Here is a 15,055-nt window from a genome sequence, read left to right on the forward strand (position 1 = left end):
GATATTTAGGTGGGCTCAGTATTTAAAACTATTCCTTTGTTATAGCCAAAGTTATATTTATTTCATGCTGCTATTTTGTGGTCTTACGTGGTTAACCTTAATTCAGAGATGAGTTTATTTAGGAGCAATTAATGTAGAAGAACATCAGTTTGAAACAAAAGGTTTGTGATTATTTGGATTAATATTTATGGGTTTTTTTTTGTTTTTGTGTACTTACAATGGCAGGGCATTTGGGGGATTCAAAGGGAAGCTGAAAGCTTGAATAATGAGTTGCATCCAAATGCTTTTTTCACATAATCCTATTAAAAACTTTGTCTCGAAACCACTAAGAGTAGTCAGCCATTTTTGGTTATCTTTTTGTGCCTGTCAGAAAAGGAAATCCTCGAAGCAAAATCTAAACTATCGACTCTTAACTTTTGACTAAGACTCCTAATAAAGTCACTTTGCATTGCAACTTGCTACGTTCCTACTATATCCATATATAAGAGACTAAAGCTAGTTCTTTCAGTCCACGGGACCGCATGAACAAGGGCGCAAGTTCAGAGAGGAGAAAGCTTTGTATACCCTGGCCAGCACATAGGGTGTGTGTGAAGAGGCAGGTGAGATGAACAGCAGGCTGAGAGCCTTAATGTATCATACTGTAGATGGGGGAGCCATTAGAGCATTTCACTGGAGGAGAATGATAAGAATTTTTACAACAATGTTCTGTCTTTGAGAATGTTGATGACAGAATCTGTAGGAGGTAATCACAAAAATTCGACTGGATAAGGTGGTAGAATGGAGAATGACAGGTGGATTGGAGTTAGGATGTTAATACTGCTGAGGGGACATGGGAGGAATTAATAAGTATTTGGAGGAAGGGGAGAAATGGTTTTGGTTTTGAACTTCTTGAATTTGTGATATCAATGGACTGCTTCTCAGGTGGAAATGACCACAAGGTTAGGTATGGGAACTGTCATTAGGATTGTTATTTGGTGTATTCTAGGTAATGTTAGAAGTCCGAGGAGAATGAGACCAATCAGGATAATGTGTAAAATAAGACTAGAGGGTTGAGGATCGGTTTTTAGGAAGGTAGCCTCAAATGGAAGGGCAGAAGCTGAAAAGAAGGGTTGGAGCCAGTTTGAAGCCTGGTTTGAAGAAGCCTGTACCCTGCATATTTCCGTTCCTGCTTCCCTTCTTAATGCTGTTCTTAGAACTATGAATAGATGGCATTGACTGCGCCGTTTTCCAAATACTGTCTGGGAACCCTTGAAGGTCCTTGAAACTCTTTCTAAGGTCCTGGGAATTTCTGAGTTTACTTCCAGTGAAAAAAAATAATGGCAACACATCCAGAATTGAAGCCCATTAGAGAATAAAACTCTTCTAGTAAGCCAGACATTAGACATCTGCAAAAATGCAGGAACAATGTACTCTTGCTAATTTTTTCTTTTTTCTTTGGAAGATGTAATTATTTTTCGTAGAAAATGTTTGTGTTAGTATAGAGTGGGCTTTTATTGTTAGGAATTAATAGTCTAACAATTTTTCAGTTTTAATTTCCTAATATAGTAAATCTATTAGTTTGGTATCCTTGGTTATTTTAAGAGTATAAAGAGGTTTTGAGATCAGAAGTTCAGAAATTGCTATATTAGTCAAAACTTTATATTTTGTTTTTAAAGTGGGAGTAAGTTATCCATTTCACTGGAGTAAATTTAAAAATCTTCTGAACATTCTTGCCTTCAGAATTCAGAATTAGTTTTAAATAGCTTTAACTGAATGGCAAATGTTCCTTTGAATTTCATTTTGTTTGGTCTTATAAAGTACATGTTTTTGCCTATGTAAGAAGCTTGATGAAATGAGATAAATCTATAAAACTTTGCTAGAAAGCCACTTAAACTTTGGTTTGTGGGTTTACAGACGTAGAGAGGAGACCCTTCTGTTTTAGGGTAGTATTTATTTCTGTTCATTTCAAATCCTTTAAAGATACATATCGTTAAAAAATTCTTAGGTTGCAAAGTCACCCTTCCCCTGTCAGATATTTGTCGGTGAAAACAGTTATCCCCAAATTGCAGAAGTAACCTAACTAAAATACAGTAATGGTACAGCAACCTATATACAGGTGTCCTTGTACAGATCCTGTACCAAAAAAACCCACACGTGGGTTTTCTCTAGCATCAGAGTTTGTTAGGCTTTTGGATGCTTTTATGGACACCCATCATGAACTTACAGCAGTAGATTCCCATTTCTCGTAGTGATCACTTAGATTTTTTCCGTGGTTTTTACGCAGGTAAGTGAATGAAGAGCAATGAAATTCGAGGTTCTATTAGGTTCTATTGATAATGGAACAAGGAGGAAATGCACTGTCACCATGGCAGCCATCCAGCTTGCACTTGGTGTTTTTGGTGATTTTTCTGGCTTCTCCAGGTGCTGTTGAATTTGAGATTGACAATTACTGTAATTGACTTTTAAGATGGCACCTAAGGTGTTGGTATTGTGCCTCCTCTCCTGGAGGCAGAAGGATAGCTTACAAACCAAATTTGAATGGACTTACAAGGCACATAGCTCTATAACTACAAGAGGATGTGATTTCTATTTTTACCTGCATTTTGTAATTCATTAAGAATTTAATTAATAGTTTCTTAGAATAATTTTGGAAACTCACATTTGTTACAAAGTAGAATTTTTCTGTATTTTTTTATTAAAAAATTTTTTTTAATGTTATTTATTTATTTATTATTATTTTTTTTAATGTTATTTATTTTTGAGAGAGAGACAGAGTGCAAGCAGGGGAGGGGCAGAGAGAGAGAGGGAGACACAGAATCCAAAGCAAGCTCCAGGTTACAGAGCCCGACGTGGGGCTCGAACTCACGAACCGTGAGATCATGACCTGAGCTGAAGTCAGACACTCAACTGACTGAGCCACCCAGGTGACCCTAAAGTAGAATGTTTCATGGGTTGAGTTTCTTTCCAGTGTATAGAGAAATGCTTAATGATGGAACAGTTGATGTTAGAGAGCGTACTCCGCACAGCCTCGGGGGACCTAGCCCGTTCAGGAGTACAGTTATGTCATATCAGTGTTATGTAGGACTCCTCCTTGGCCTAGAGAGCTCACAGAGCTCATGCTGTAAGTTTGAGTCTTAATAATTTGTGGTGTGCCTGACTGAATTTTGTTTTACATGATCGGAATGCAATAAAATACGACATGTTAAGTATACCTAATATGCAGGCAGAGTAGAATTTAATTTAAATGTGAAATTATTTGATAGATTCCACAGTGGTGTGTGGAGTACATGCGATCATTACCAGGACCCAAGAGAGGAGTTGCCTGTACCCAACCCAGGAGAGTGGCTGCAATGAGTGTGGCTCAGAGAGTTGCTGATGAAATGGATGTGATGTTGGGCCAGGAAGTTGGTTACTCCATTCGATTTGAAGACTGCAGTAGTGCAAAAACCATTCTTAAGTAAGTACTATCTTTAAAAATGGCTACTTTGTTTCTCTCCTTTCAGTTTTCTGCCACTAGACAGGGGACTTGCTAGTGGAGTCTCAAGTCATCCAAGTTTAGACTAGTGCAGAGTAGACCTTCCTAGACTTACTAGGTGACTTTTTGTTATGGATTCTCTTTCTTGCTGGTAATATATATAGTTCAGTAGACAATGAATTTCAAAGGTCAGATTTTAGTTACTTTGTGCTGTATCGTAGGTGAAATGTTCTATCACTTAAATGATAGAAAAGTTAAGTGATGCATCTTAGTAAAGGATAGTTACTTTAGAAAGAAAGATGTGTGGGATGAGATAGAAATTATTTGGGGAAAAGGGCTTTTAATGTTAATTATACAGCTATTACCATACATATATTATGAGCTAAAGAGAGGAATCTTTTGTTGTGTAATATACTCTGGGAGTCTCCTCAGATTCCTTTTCCTTTTCCTTTATAGCTGTGATGCATTATTGACTACCATGTGGAGCTTTTTTCTAAAATTTTCTTTAACTCCTAATTCTTTTTTCGTCTTACACTTGTACTCTGCATAAGTCGTAATACATGTTGCCTGATGGTAATTCTTTTGAAAATCTTCCCCTTTTGTTGCTTCTGTTTTTTCTGTGTATATGTGACATTTAAATCATTTTTTAAAAGTGATTTGTCACAATGTAATCTCTTCCCTGAGGTTTTTAAAAGACGTTTTTGGAACAGAATGTTACATGGGCAGTGAAATGAGTCATTGATGGCAGAAATATATGCGGTGTTGTAGGGTAAATTATGTATTATGGAAATTGTCAAATGTATGCAGAAGTTACAGTAGTATAACGAACTCCCATGTATTCGGCATCTTCAGCTGTGACAGTCTTGTTTCATCCAGATCCCAACCTTTTCCCTGTCCCATATAATTTGGAACGAATCTTAGACGTTATATATTTTCATCTCTAAATATTGCAGTGTATATAGCTCAAAGATAAAGTTTCTTAAAATACAGCTATGATATTCACAACTTAAAATTTTTCCCTAATCAAAACATCCAATTACTCTTTAAGTTTCATGTCAATTTTTTCTAGCTTCTTTGATAATATTTTATTGGAACTCCAGGTTAAAGAATTCAATATTGTTTTTTTTTAATGTTTGTTTATTTTGAGAGAGTAAGCGAGCAGGGGAGGGGCAGAGAGAGGGAGAGAATCCCAAGCACACAGGGCTCTAACTCACCCTGTGAGTTCATGAGATCATGACCTGAGCTGAAATCAAGAGTTGGATGCTTAACCTATTGAGCCTCCTAAGTGCCCCTCAGTATTGTTTTGTTTTTTTTAATTTTTTTTAATGTTTATTTATTTTTGAGAGAGAGAGAGAGCGTGCGCCCGCGGGCCTGAGCGGGGGAGGGGCAGAGGGAGAGGGAGACACAGAATCCAAAGCAGGCTCTAGGCTCTGAGCTGTCAGCACAGAGCCTGATGTGGGGCTTGAACCCATGAACTGAAGATCATGACCTGAGCTGAAGTCGGACGCTCAGGTCTGAGCCACCCAGGCGCCCCTCAATATTGTTTTTAATATAGTAGCTGGACAAGTATTTATTTAAGTTAGTTTGCCTTTTGACTTTAAGGCTTTGTTTTGGTTTGTATCTTAAACTTCATTGGATATTGTTTATTTGTAATTATATAATTGATGAAAGAACTACATAAAATCATAAGATTTTATACTAATTTAAAACGTAGATAATGTCAAGGACTGGAGGAAAATAAAGGTAGATTCTACTCATTTTTAGAAGAAATGATATAATTATTTTGACATTCACTGTATTGAATGTTTCTTCTTTGGTAAGCTACAGTTGAGCAAGGAAAACGGAATTTGGAAACTGGGAGAGAAGAAAGTTATATGCAACACTGGGTCAGAGAGAGAGAGAGAGAGTGTCTGTGTGTGTGTGTGTGTGAGAGAGAGAGAGAGAGAGAGAGAGAGAGAGAGAGAGAGGAAGTGGCAGGCTTTCAAAAGATATATGCATGGGGCGCCTGGGTGGCTCAGTCGGTTAAACGGCTGACTTTGGCTCAGGTCATGATCTCGCAGTCCGTGAGTTCTAGCCCCGCGTCGGGCTCTGTGCTGACAGCTCAGAGCCTGGAGCCTGTTTCAGATTCTGTGTCTCCCTCTCTCTGACCCTCCCCCGTTCATGCTCTGTCTCTCTCTGTCTCAAAAATAAATAAATGCTAAAAAAAATTTTTTAAGAAAAAGATGTATGCTTGTGGTTCACTTAATAGGGAATGACAAGTAATGTAAATTGATTTGATCAAAATGAATGTATTTTTGGCATTGTGATGTTTTCTTATGGAATGGTTCTCAGAGGCTATTACTAAACTTAAAAAAAAAAAAAAAAAAAACCCAAAACTTAATTTTGGACAGGGTAAGCTTACTGAGATTTCTTCTAGAACTTGAAGAGCTAGAAACTAACCCAAGATTGTCTATAAGTGATAGTAAATCCCATTTAATAGTAAGGAGTTAGTGATAGTTTTGATGATAGGAATGCTTCATCATAAATCTCTAGATATATTTTGTATAGTCATCTATCAACTCATTTCTTGAATACCCCAGATCCCAGATGTTAAAAACAGCTAGAACCTTCTTCTTTTTTTTTTTTTTTAAATGTTGACTTAGTACTTTTGAGAGAGACCGAGAGAGTGTGAGCCAGGGAAGGGGCAGAGTGAGAGTGGGAGAAAGAGAATCCCAAGCAGGCTTGATCCCATTAACTGTGAGATCGTGACTTGAGCCGAAACCAAGAGTTGGATGCTTAACCTACCGAGCCACCCAGGTGCCCCGAAAATAGCTAGCAACTTAAGGAAGATCAGTTATAGGTAATTGGGCAGGAAGAGTGAATACCTCAGGCAGCTCTCAGTGTCCTCTGTTAGCTTTTCTCATACACAGATGAACTTTGAGCCACATAGGGAGTAGGAGCAGCAGCCCCCCCTAAGTCAAATCTGTATATAACTTTTTTTTTTTTAATTTTTATTTATTTATTTATTTATTTTTGAGACAGAGAGAGAGAGAGAGCGCATGAACAGGGGAGAGTCAGAGAAAGAGGGAGACACAGAATCTGAAACAGGCTCCAGGTTCTGAGCTGTCAGCACAGAGCCTGACGTGGGGCTCGAACCCACAGACCGCGAGATCATGACCTGAGCCGAAGTCGGACACTTAACCGACTGAGCCACCCAGGCGCCCCTGTATATAACTTTTAATGTTTATTTTATTTTGAGAGAGAGAAAGTATGAGTGGGGGAGGGGCAGAGAGAGAGAGGAAGAGAGAATCCTAAGCAGGCTCCAGGCTGTTAGCACAGAGCCCGACTTGAGGCTCGATCCCACCCCTGTGAAATCATGACCTGTGAAATCATGACCTGAGCCAAGATCAAGAGTCAGACCCTCACCTGACTGAGCCAGCCAGGCACCCCTGCATATAACTGTATAACTTTTGACTTCCCCCAAACTTAACTTACCAGTAGCCTACTGTTGGCTTCATCAGTAACCATCAACACATATTTTGTATGTTACGTGTGTACTATCTACTGTATTCTTACAACAAAGTAAGCGAGGGAAAAATAAGCGAAAATACATTTACAGTACTGTACTGCATCTGTTGAAAAAAATCTGTGTTTAAGTGGACTTCTGTGGATATAAATGCCTGTATGTCCATTATTTAGCCAGGAAAAAAAAAAAACTTCTAATTTTGACCATAGAAGGATGGTTAAAGAAGACTAACTACTGAAAAATCTACCTGGGGGACTCAGACTGCAACCATACTCTTCCTGATTTTGTTGTTGAAACTAAACAAATACTTTTTGCTAATTAAATAATTTTGTTTTAAGAGTACTTAAATTAGTGTATATTTAAGTCATCTCTAGGCACATTAAGGGTTTAAAAGTACTTTTTCCGGTGTTTCAGACATAGATACTTAAATTCTGGATTCTAGGTCTAATCCTGTGCTATTTTCAGAAGATTGAATCTAGTGTAAATTAGTATACTCTGTTAGACTAGCCTTAAAAAGCTGTCCTGTCCCAGTAGACAGATTAGTTTTCAAGCCGCCACAGCTAAATGGTTTTTATATTTTGTTTGTTGTGATTTTTGCCTGCTCCCGTCTCTTTTCTGAATTATTCCTTTTGCAATATGTTTATGTTCCATTTACCATTTTGGATGGAAATTACAAAAGAAAACCTAGTGAGATAGCTAAAGAACAGCACCAGTCAGTGGACGATGTTGCCAGGTTTGTGACTCGTCAGTGAAAATTATTTTAATTCACAAAAATTGTGAGGAAGAAGAGGTGATATACTTCTGCAGTGGATTTTAAGAAGCACCTTGGAGTTGTGATAAATTGTAAGAAATAGGTTATTTTATTTTGAGAGAGCAGATGATTTTTTAGGGAATAAAACAAGTTGATAGTCTTGAGCCTTCAGGCAAACATATTTGCAGTTGGTAATTTGGTAGCTAATTTAGTTACTTCCTTTTTGTTTTCTCCCCCAAAGCTGCAAAATTTTGAGATATTTTGCTATTGAGAGAACCTAGTCATTTATGTAAGTCAGTTAATTGAGTGCCTTCTGTGTGTTGGACAGTGCTAGGTGTATAGTGCGGGATGTGCTAAAATGTAGATCTGGTTCTTGTCCCCATAAAGTAAATACTACAAATGGTGATTAGGTTTCTGAAAGAGAGTACTGGGGGTTATATGAGAGCATGATTTGAAAATTCAACTTAGACTGGAAAAGAGAAGGTGGGATTTAAGTCAAGGCCTAAGTTGAAAGTAATAGTTCTCTAAGTGTAGGGATTGGGATACAGGGAGCAGAGCATTCTTGGTAGATGGAACAGCAGTTTTAAAAACTTTCTGAAAGGAAGAAAAAAGCACTTGAGAAGACATTGTAGTCTATATATTCTTTAAAGTGTCCAAATGATTTGTGTATGTCAGCATTTCCATGCCAAATCACTTTTGAGATGTTACAGGACTGGTTTATGGAAAGTATTGATAATTAAAGATTGGTTTCTTTCTTTTGCCTAGTTGGAGCATAAACTCTTTGGGAACAAACAGAGTTTGTGTCTATGTCTGTATACTTGTCTTATGCATGGAACTTAAAAAAAAATTCTGAGTTGGAAAAGGCAACAGAAGAAACTTGTCAATACAATGTAGACTGGGGGTAAATCTTAGACATAATTGTGAGACATGGGTAGCTTTTTCATGAAAAGACATTTTCCCCTATTTCTTGGTAGAGAGGGTATAGTGATAGTGTAATTTGGTGTATACAGTTTATAATTTGCCTCTTACTCTGAATCTTTTGCTTTTGGGTATCAGATTCCAAAATTGAAAGGAATCTGTCCCAGGCTAAGGAATTGATCTGGGGTAGTGTTAATGAAACAGAAAGTGTTATGAGTTCTTTATTCAAGGACACGTGTTTGTTCTTTAAGACTGCACCATCCTGAGTTGTTATTTGTGTATATGTAGCTTCAGGACAAGCTGCTGGAGAAATCGAGAAAAGTTAAAGACAGATCATAGTTTAAATCTATAATTGTGAGTGATAAGGAGAAATGAACAGTCTTGGGTCTTAAGATGTGGTAAACTCCTAGAGAGCTTGAGGGAGAAAAATTTTGAACAAATCAGCCAAAGAAGTGCTATTCTACACAATATGGGTCGGAAATTTTTAGCATTGTTTAATTTCCAAAAGGCAATCTGGACAAGAAGATGAAAGAAAATCTAAAAATACTTAATAAATATGAGATTCCAGGACAAACATTGCTACAATGTGGAGCTGGCTGGTGCAGGACCTTTAAGGTTGACACTGGGGAAGGTTTACCAGGCATTGCCATAGCAGATCCCCATAGCAGATTGTTTGGGGCCTGTGGAAACAACAGTTTGAGGGGCCAGCTGCATAAAGACTACTTAAGCGATTCAGAGTGGGTTTTCAACAAGGCAACCTCGTTATTAAACTGATGAGAAGAGAATCAAGAGCAAATACATCCTAAACCACATCCTAAGATTATAGGGCCAGAATTGTGTCCTAGCTTTGCCACCTATTAGCTCTGATCTTGGCAATGTTAATTAGCCTCCCTGTGCTTACTGCTTTTTCAGAAGATAGAGCTAATCATAACAACTACCTCATAACGGTTGTTCTCAGATAAAATACATTAATTTGTGTACAGCCCTTAGAGTAATTCCTATCGCCCAGCAAGTGCTAAGTCAACATTTTTACTTTTGCTGCTGCCGATAGCAAGGGTAGATTTCCAGTTGGAGAAATTATTGGATCTTATTAACCGGTTAACCCAGTTAATTAAAAAGAAACATAAAAACAACTTAATGAAGTTCCTTTTAACACAGCAGTTGAATTACAATATAGGGGTTTTAACTTGAATTAAAACTTGACATTACTTATCATTATGAAATGGATGAACCCAAATCTTTTAGGGCTGGAGGTAAGCTGTGGAAACAGACCATTAATTACATAAACACATATAGTGTTTATTATTCATATAATACATAGTCACATATGTTTATATAAACCTAAAATATAAATTATTTTAATTATATAAACATCAATTATAAATTAATTTCTCAAACATCTATTTTAGTAGGCTTTGTTCTAATTCAAGTATAGCACTGGGATTAGATAAAGGTAATTTTGACTAAATCTTTAGAAAGGGGTGGTAATAAAGAGTAAGTGCAGTTATTTACCATTTACTTATTTCCTGTCAGACTAAAAACTCGTTATTGTCACCTTAGAGTTAGAATTCTTGGGCTTTTGTTAATTCATAGAAAGCTAACATGATTTCCTAAAGGTATGCATGTATTATTACACTTGACCTTTGTGTTTGACTTAGGTAATTACAAGGGTTTAGTTACAGTAGGCTCTTTGTTTACCTTGCTAACATCTTACAAAATATTACATAGAACGTATGCATTTATACTAGCCCTCTGTGAATTGTGTTGTGAGGATGATAGAGCATTTCTTTCAAAATTTGTGAAAACTTGAGGAATGGGCAGTGTGTTTCGAAACAGCGCTTTAGTTGCCTTCTATTGTTGTTCATTTCTTAGGCATTTCTTTTGCTTGATTACATACATAGCTGACTGAAACACACCAGTTGTATTTCAGCTGTTTGCCCAAATAAAACTATGTTTTGGATGCCGATCTTAAGCATTTCAGCTGAGAACTAGGAGGCTGTCTATGCATGTGACAAGTGGGGTTTGATGTTTTCTGTTTGCTTTCTTTTTGTCCGTTTTTTGGCATTAGAAATACATTAAAACATTGTAGATTCCACATTATTCAAAATATTGTGTGATACCTTTCCATGTGACTATTTACATCTAGTAGTTGTCATTGTACTCAGTATCCTGCTATATATAGGCTGTTGTGATTGTAGTAAGAGGACTGTTGTTTCGATGTATCAAATTGAACTTGATCCTATATAAATGTTGACTTATCCCATTACAGATGAAGGCAACATTAAGTACATAAAGGAACTGTGCTAGTGTCACCGGTTCTTCTCTGACTTGGTTGGGGGCTTAAGCTGTGAGGCAATTAAGAAGATAGTTGGACTCAGTCACATGAGTTGTGTAGATGATTTCACAGAGACAAGGTATTTCATCTCATTGGAACTGAGAAGGGTGGGAAGGCTTAGGTAGGCCGATTAACTAGGTAGATGAGCTAGGTTTTAAGTAGAGTAGAAGTTCCCACGCTACCTTGGTTCACAGCATCAGTGCTTAATAATGTCTCACTAATTTTTCATGGTAGCCTAGGCCTGAAGAAATAACTAAGAAGTCCGTTTATTTAGTAGTTCGGTCCTAAAAACTTACTAATAATATTTATGGCCTAACAACTTAGTAGCCATTTAAACAAACACCACACATACATCGGGAAAATACTTTTATTTCATTCTTAACTACCGTTGTCTATTAGTGTGATGTCTGCATCAGTCGAACACTGCAGTTTCTTAAACTTTGGGGTCACATTGGATACGGCCACCTTTATTTATTATTCCACACTGATATTTGCCTTATATTTGCTTTTTATTATAGCAACGATCAAAAATTGAGCTTTTCAAAGGTAATATCAAAAGGAATATAGCATAATGAACTACTGCTAGTAGTTCCTGTGGCATCACATTTTGAGTGTATGGAAAACAATAATTAACATAAATTGTTTGGAATCATTAATGTGAGAACATAATTAGTCTTCTCTCTGGACTAGGATATCATGGAGCAAATTGAGTCAGTTTACTAATAGCAAGTTAAGTGACCTGTCTATACTCAAAGAAGGAAGTAGTTTTCTCCTGACTGGATGTAGAAATAGATGTTAAAGTTATACAGTAATCTAAATTTGGACTGTGCTAGGGGGTTATACATAAGCTGTCCTTCAGGAGATCTTAATATTGAACACAAGTGTATTTGATTTTTTTTTTTTTTTTAATGCTTATTTTTGAGAGACTGAGAGAGCACAAACAGGGGAGGGGCAGAGAGAGAGGGAGACACAGAATCTGGAGCAGGCTCCAGGCTCTGAGCTGCCAGAACAGAGCCCGATGTGGGGCTCAAACCCATGAACCATGAGATCGTGACCTGAGCCAAAGTCGGATGCTTAACCGACTGAGCCACCCAGGTGCCCCTATTTTGATTTTTTAAAGTGCTGCGTTCACATGTATCAGGTTTGTAAAGTGTTGTTGTTGTTGTTTTTTAACATCATAAAACTATATTAATTGAGAAATACAGTGCTAGCATTTTGGACACATACAGAAGACTTTAAGTTAGTGATGAATCCAGAAATAGCCAGATCACCTTAAAGAAGTGAGTAATTTCCTATTAAACTGATTTATATGTACTTAGAATAGATGGTCAGTTCTCTTATTTTTGTACCCACGACATATAGAAGTAAATGATATTGGAAGAAATTGTTGGAGGAAGGTAATTTGATGACTTTTAGTAGCTGCTGAATAAGTACAATAGCATTCACTGTGAGCATGTTTAAAAATTGGTAATTGACCATTTCATTATGTTGGTATTGTGAAAGATGGGTAGCGTGTGGGTGTTAGACTCACCATATTTATAGTAGTGAAAAGAGCTGTATTTTATAAAGTCACTATACTATATATGCTTCTTTCTTCTAATATAGTTCCTGGCAAGCGCATGCTGTTTTAGCTTTGTCATTTCTTCTGTTTCCTTTACTGCTGTTACTTAAAAAGTATTTTACTTATAGGGGCTTTAAACAAAAATAGGTTAGATGATATGGGGGGGAAAAGAGAATAAATATTTTTTTTGGGTTATAGTCTTAGAAGTCTTGATTCATTATAAAGAATATTGCACACAAAGCTGTTTGTGTAGCCATTTTAATGTGGGTAGTTTTTATCTTAAGTTTGTTTATTTATTTTGAGAGAGGCCCGCATGCATACACCCAAACGAGGGAGGGGCAGAGAGAGAAGCCCAAGCAGGCTCCACACTCGGTGTGGAGCCCCATGCAGGGCTTGATCCCATGAACCTTGAGATATTACCTGAGCTGAAACCAAGAGCCAGATGCTTGACTGACTGAGCCACCTGGGCACCCCTAGTTTTTCTTTTTCTTTCCCTTTTTTTTTTTTTTTTTTTTTAACATTTATTTATTTTTGAGAGACAGAGCAAGACAGAGCATGAGTGGGAAAGGGGCAGAGAGAGAGGGGGACACGGAATCCGAAGCAGGCTCCGGGCTCTGAGCTGTCAGCATGGAGCCTGATGCCGGGCTCGAACCCACAGACTGTGAGATCATGGCCTGAGCTGAAGTCAGATACTTAACCAATTGAGCCACCCAGGTGCCCCCTATTTTTTCTTTTAATAGAGCCACTCATATGACTAGATTGGATTGTAGTGGGTTAATCTAAAGATTTTAGTAAATAGTAAAATTTATACAACCTTAAACAGGTTCTGAATTATAACTTAAAACTTGTACATTCATTCATCAGTCTGTTAATGTAGGACTGACACCTTTTCCTTGAATACGGACCCTTTGTTTGGAGTTGAATTATGTAGTAAAATGTCTAGATCTTACCGTGGTATTTATAAACTTCACACACTTACAAAATACACAAGCGTTATCTTTCTGGAAATCAAGCGAATTCACCCTTTGAAATTCTAGAATTCCAGACTGCTTTTACTCTTATAGTTATGTCAAGCATTTGATAGTTGTGTGTGTGTGTGTGTGTGTGTGTAACAACTTTTTCAAGCTTTTCTGAGCACATAGCAGGACATGCATATAAAACTCTTTTCTGTGCTAAGAGTTTACCATTTCATGTCAAGTATAATTATGTTGACCCAACTGGTAGGAACAGAGATGTGGCTATACCACTGTATGTTTTAAAGAGAGTATGATTATCTCGAGGATTTATTCATTAGGTAAGAGGTAATTAAGAGTGTAGCGTGGACTTCTATATTGAGTATTTAACAGATGTCAGACAATTGGTATACTAGGTTCTTTTAAATACATTGTTTTGTTTAATTTAAACAAAAGCGACCGTATTCTCATTTTATAAATAGAGCATGAGAGAAGTTGGTCTTGTTCAAAGTCAGCTGCCAATAAGAAAGCAGGGACTTGAACCTAAGTTTGTCTTGCATCAAGGATATATTCTTAACCACTGTTACTCTTCAACCATCCTCATTCCTCATCTCCATGTAATTCTTTTATATGTAAGTATTTGGAAAGTGGTAATTGTAATTAGATTAAACAGTACCAGTCATTTATAATAGATAAACTTCAAAGTAGGTACCAAGAATTTCTTTGGGTCATGCTGTGTCAAGTTTTGGATTTTTAAGAAATGCAGTTTTATATTATCTGCATATTTAATTATGCCAGAATAAAGTCTATACTTTGAAAGGTAACCAAATCCTAACAGCATTGTAATGGCACTACATAACTAGGATTTTCAGAACTAAAGATTAACTTCTTCAGTGTTTATAGCAGGGCTGGTGTAAGACGTGGCTGCTGATTTCACTTATATTGTTCTAGAACAGTAAAAATAAAGTTGCCCTATTTCTTTTAATGACTGTATATAGTTTGTCAGATTCTATTGATGGATACTCAGATTTGGGGTCTTTGCTATTAAAAACACTTGCTGCCCTTCGTACCCTCTTAGAACCTTGTCCACGCATTTTTTCACACATGCGTAAATATATGTCTGAAATGAATTCCCTACAAATGAAATTGGTTGGGGCACAGGGTGTCTTTGAATTTTATTAGATTGCCAGATTGCCCTTCATAGATGTATCTACCCCAACCAGTAAATAATGAGCATGCAAGTGTCTATTCCTGTATTCCTTGCTGACACTGTGTTGTGGAACTTTTTTTTAAAAAATTTTTTGTTAATGTTTATTTTTGAGAGAGACAGAGACAGAATGCGAGTGGGTTGGGTCAGAGAGAGAGGGAGACAACAGAATCTGAAGCAGGCTCCAGGCTCCGAGCTGTCAGCACAGAACCTGACCCGGGGCTCGAACTCACAAGCTGTGAGATCATGACCTGAGCTGAAGTCGTAGGCTCAACTGACTGAGCCACCCAGGCACCCGTGGAACTTTTTATATTTGTCAGTATTATAAGTGAAAAATGAAATGTTATTATGGTTTTGGTTTGCGTTTCTTT

At 37.2% G+C, this 15,055-nt stretch overlaps 1 protein-coding gene across 1 annotated transcript in view; it reads left to right on the plus strand.

Annotated features, from left to right (window-relative positions):
• Positions 1-15,055, plus strand: part of DHX15 (DEAH-box helicase 15) — a 61,628-nt gene that overhangs the window by 9,637 nt on the left and 36,936 nt on the right. The window contains exon 3 of the mRNA XM_019453593.2: positions 3,243-3,436. Within this exon, the coding sequence (XP_019309138.1) occupies positions 3,243-3,436 (194 nt within the window). The remainder of the gene's footprint in view (positions 1-3,242; positions 3,437-15,055) is intronic.

The sequence above is a fragment of the Panthera pardus genome, unplaced genomic scaffold (assembly GCF_024362965.1).
Source record: "Panthera pardus isolate Hobbes unplaced genomic scaffold, ASM2436296v1 HiC_scaffold_13, whole genome shotgun sequence".
Taxonomy (NCBI): Eukaryota; Metazoa; Chordata; class Mammalia; order Carnivora; family Felidae; genus Panthera; species Panthera pardus.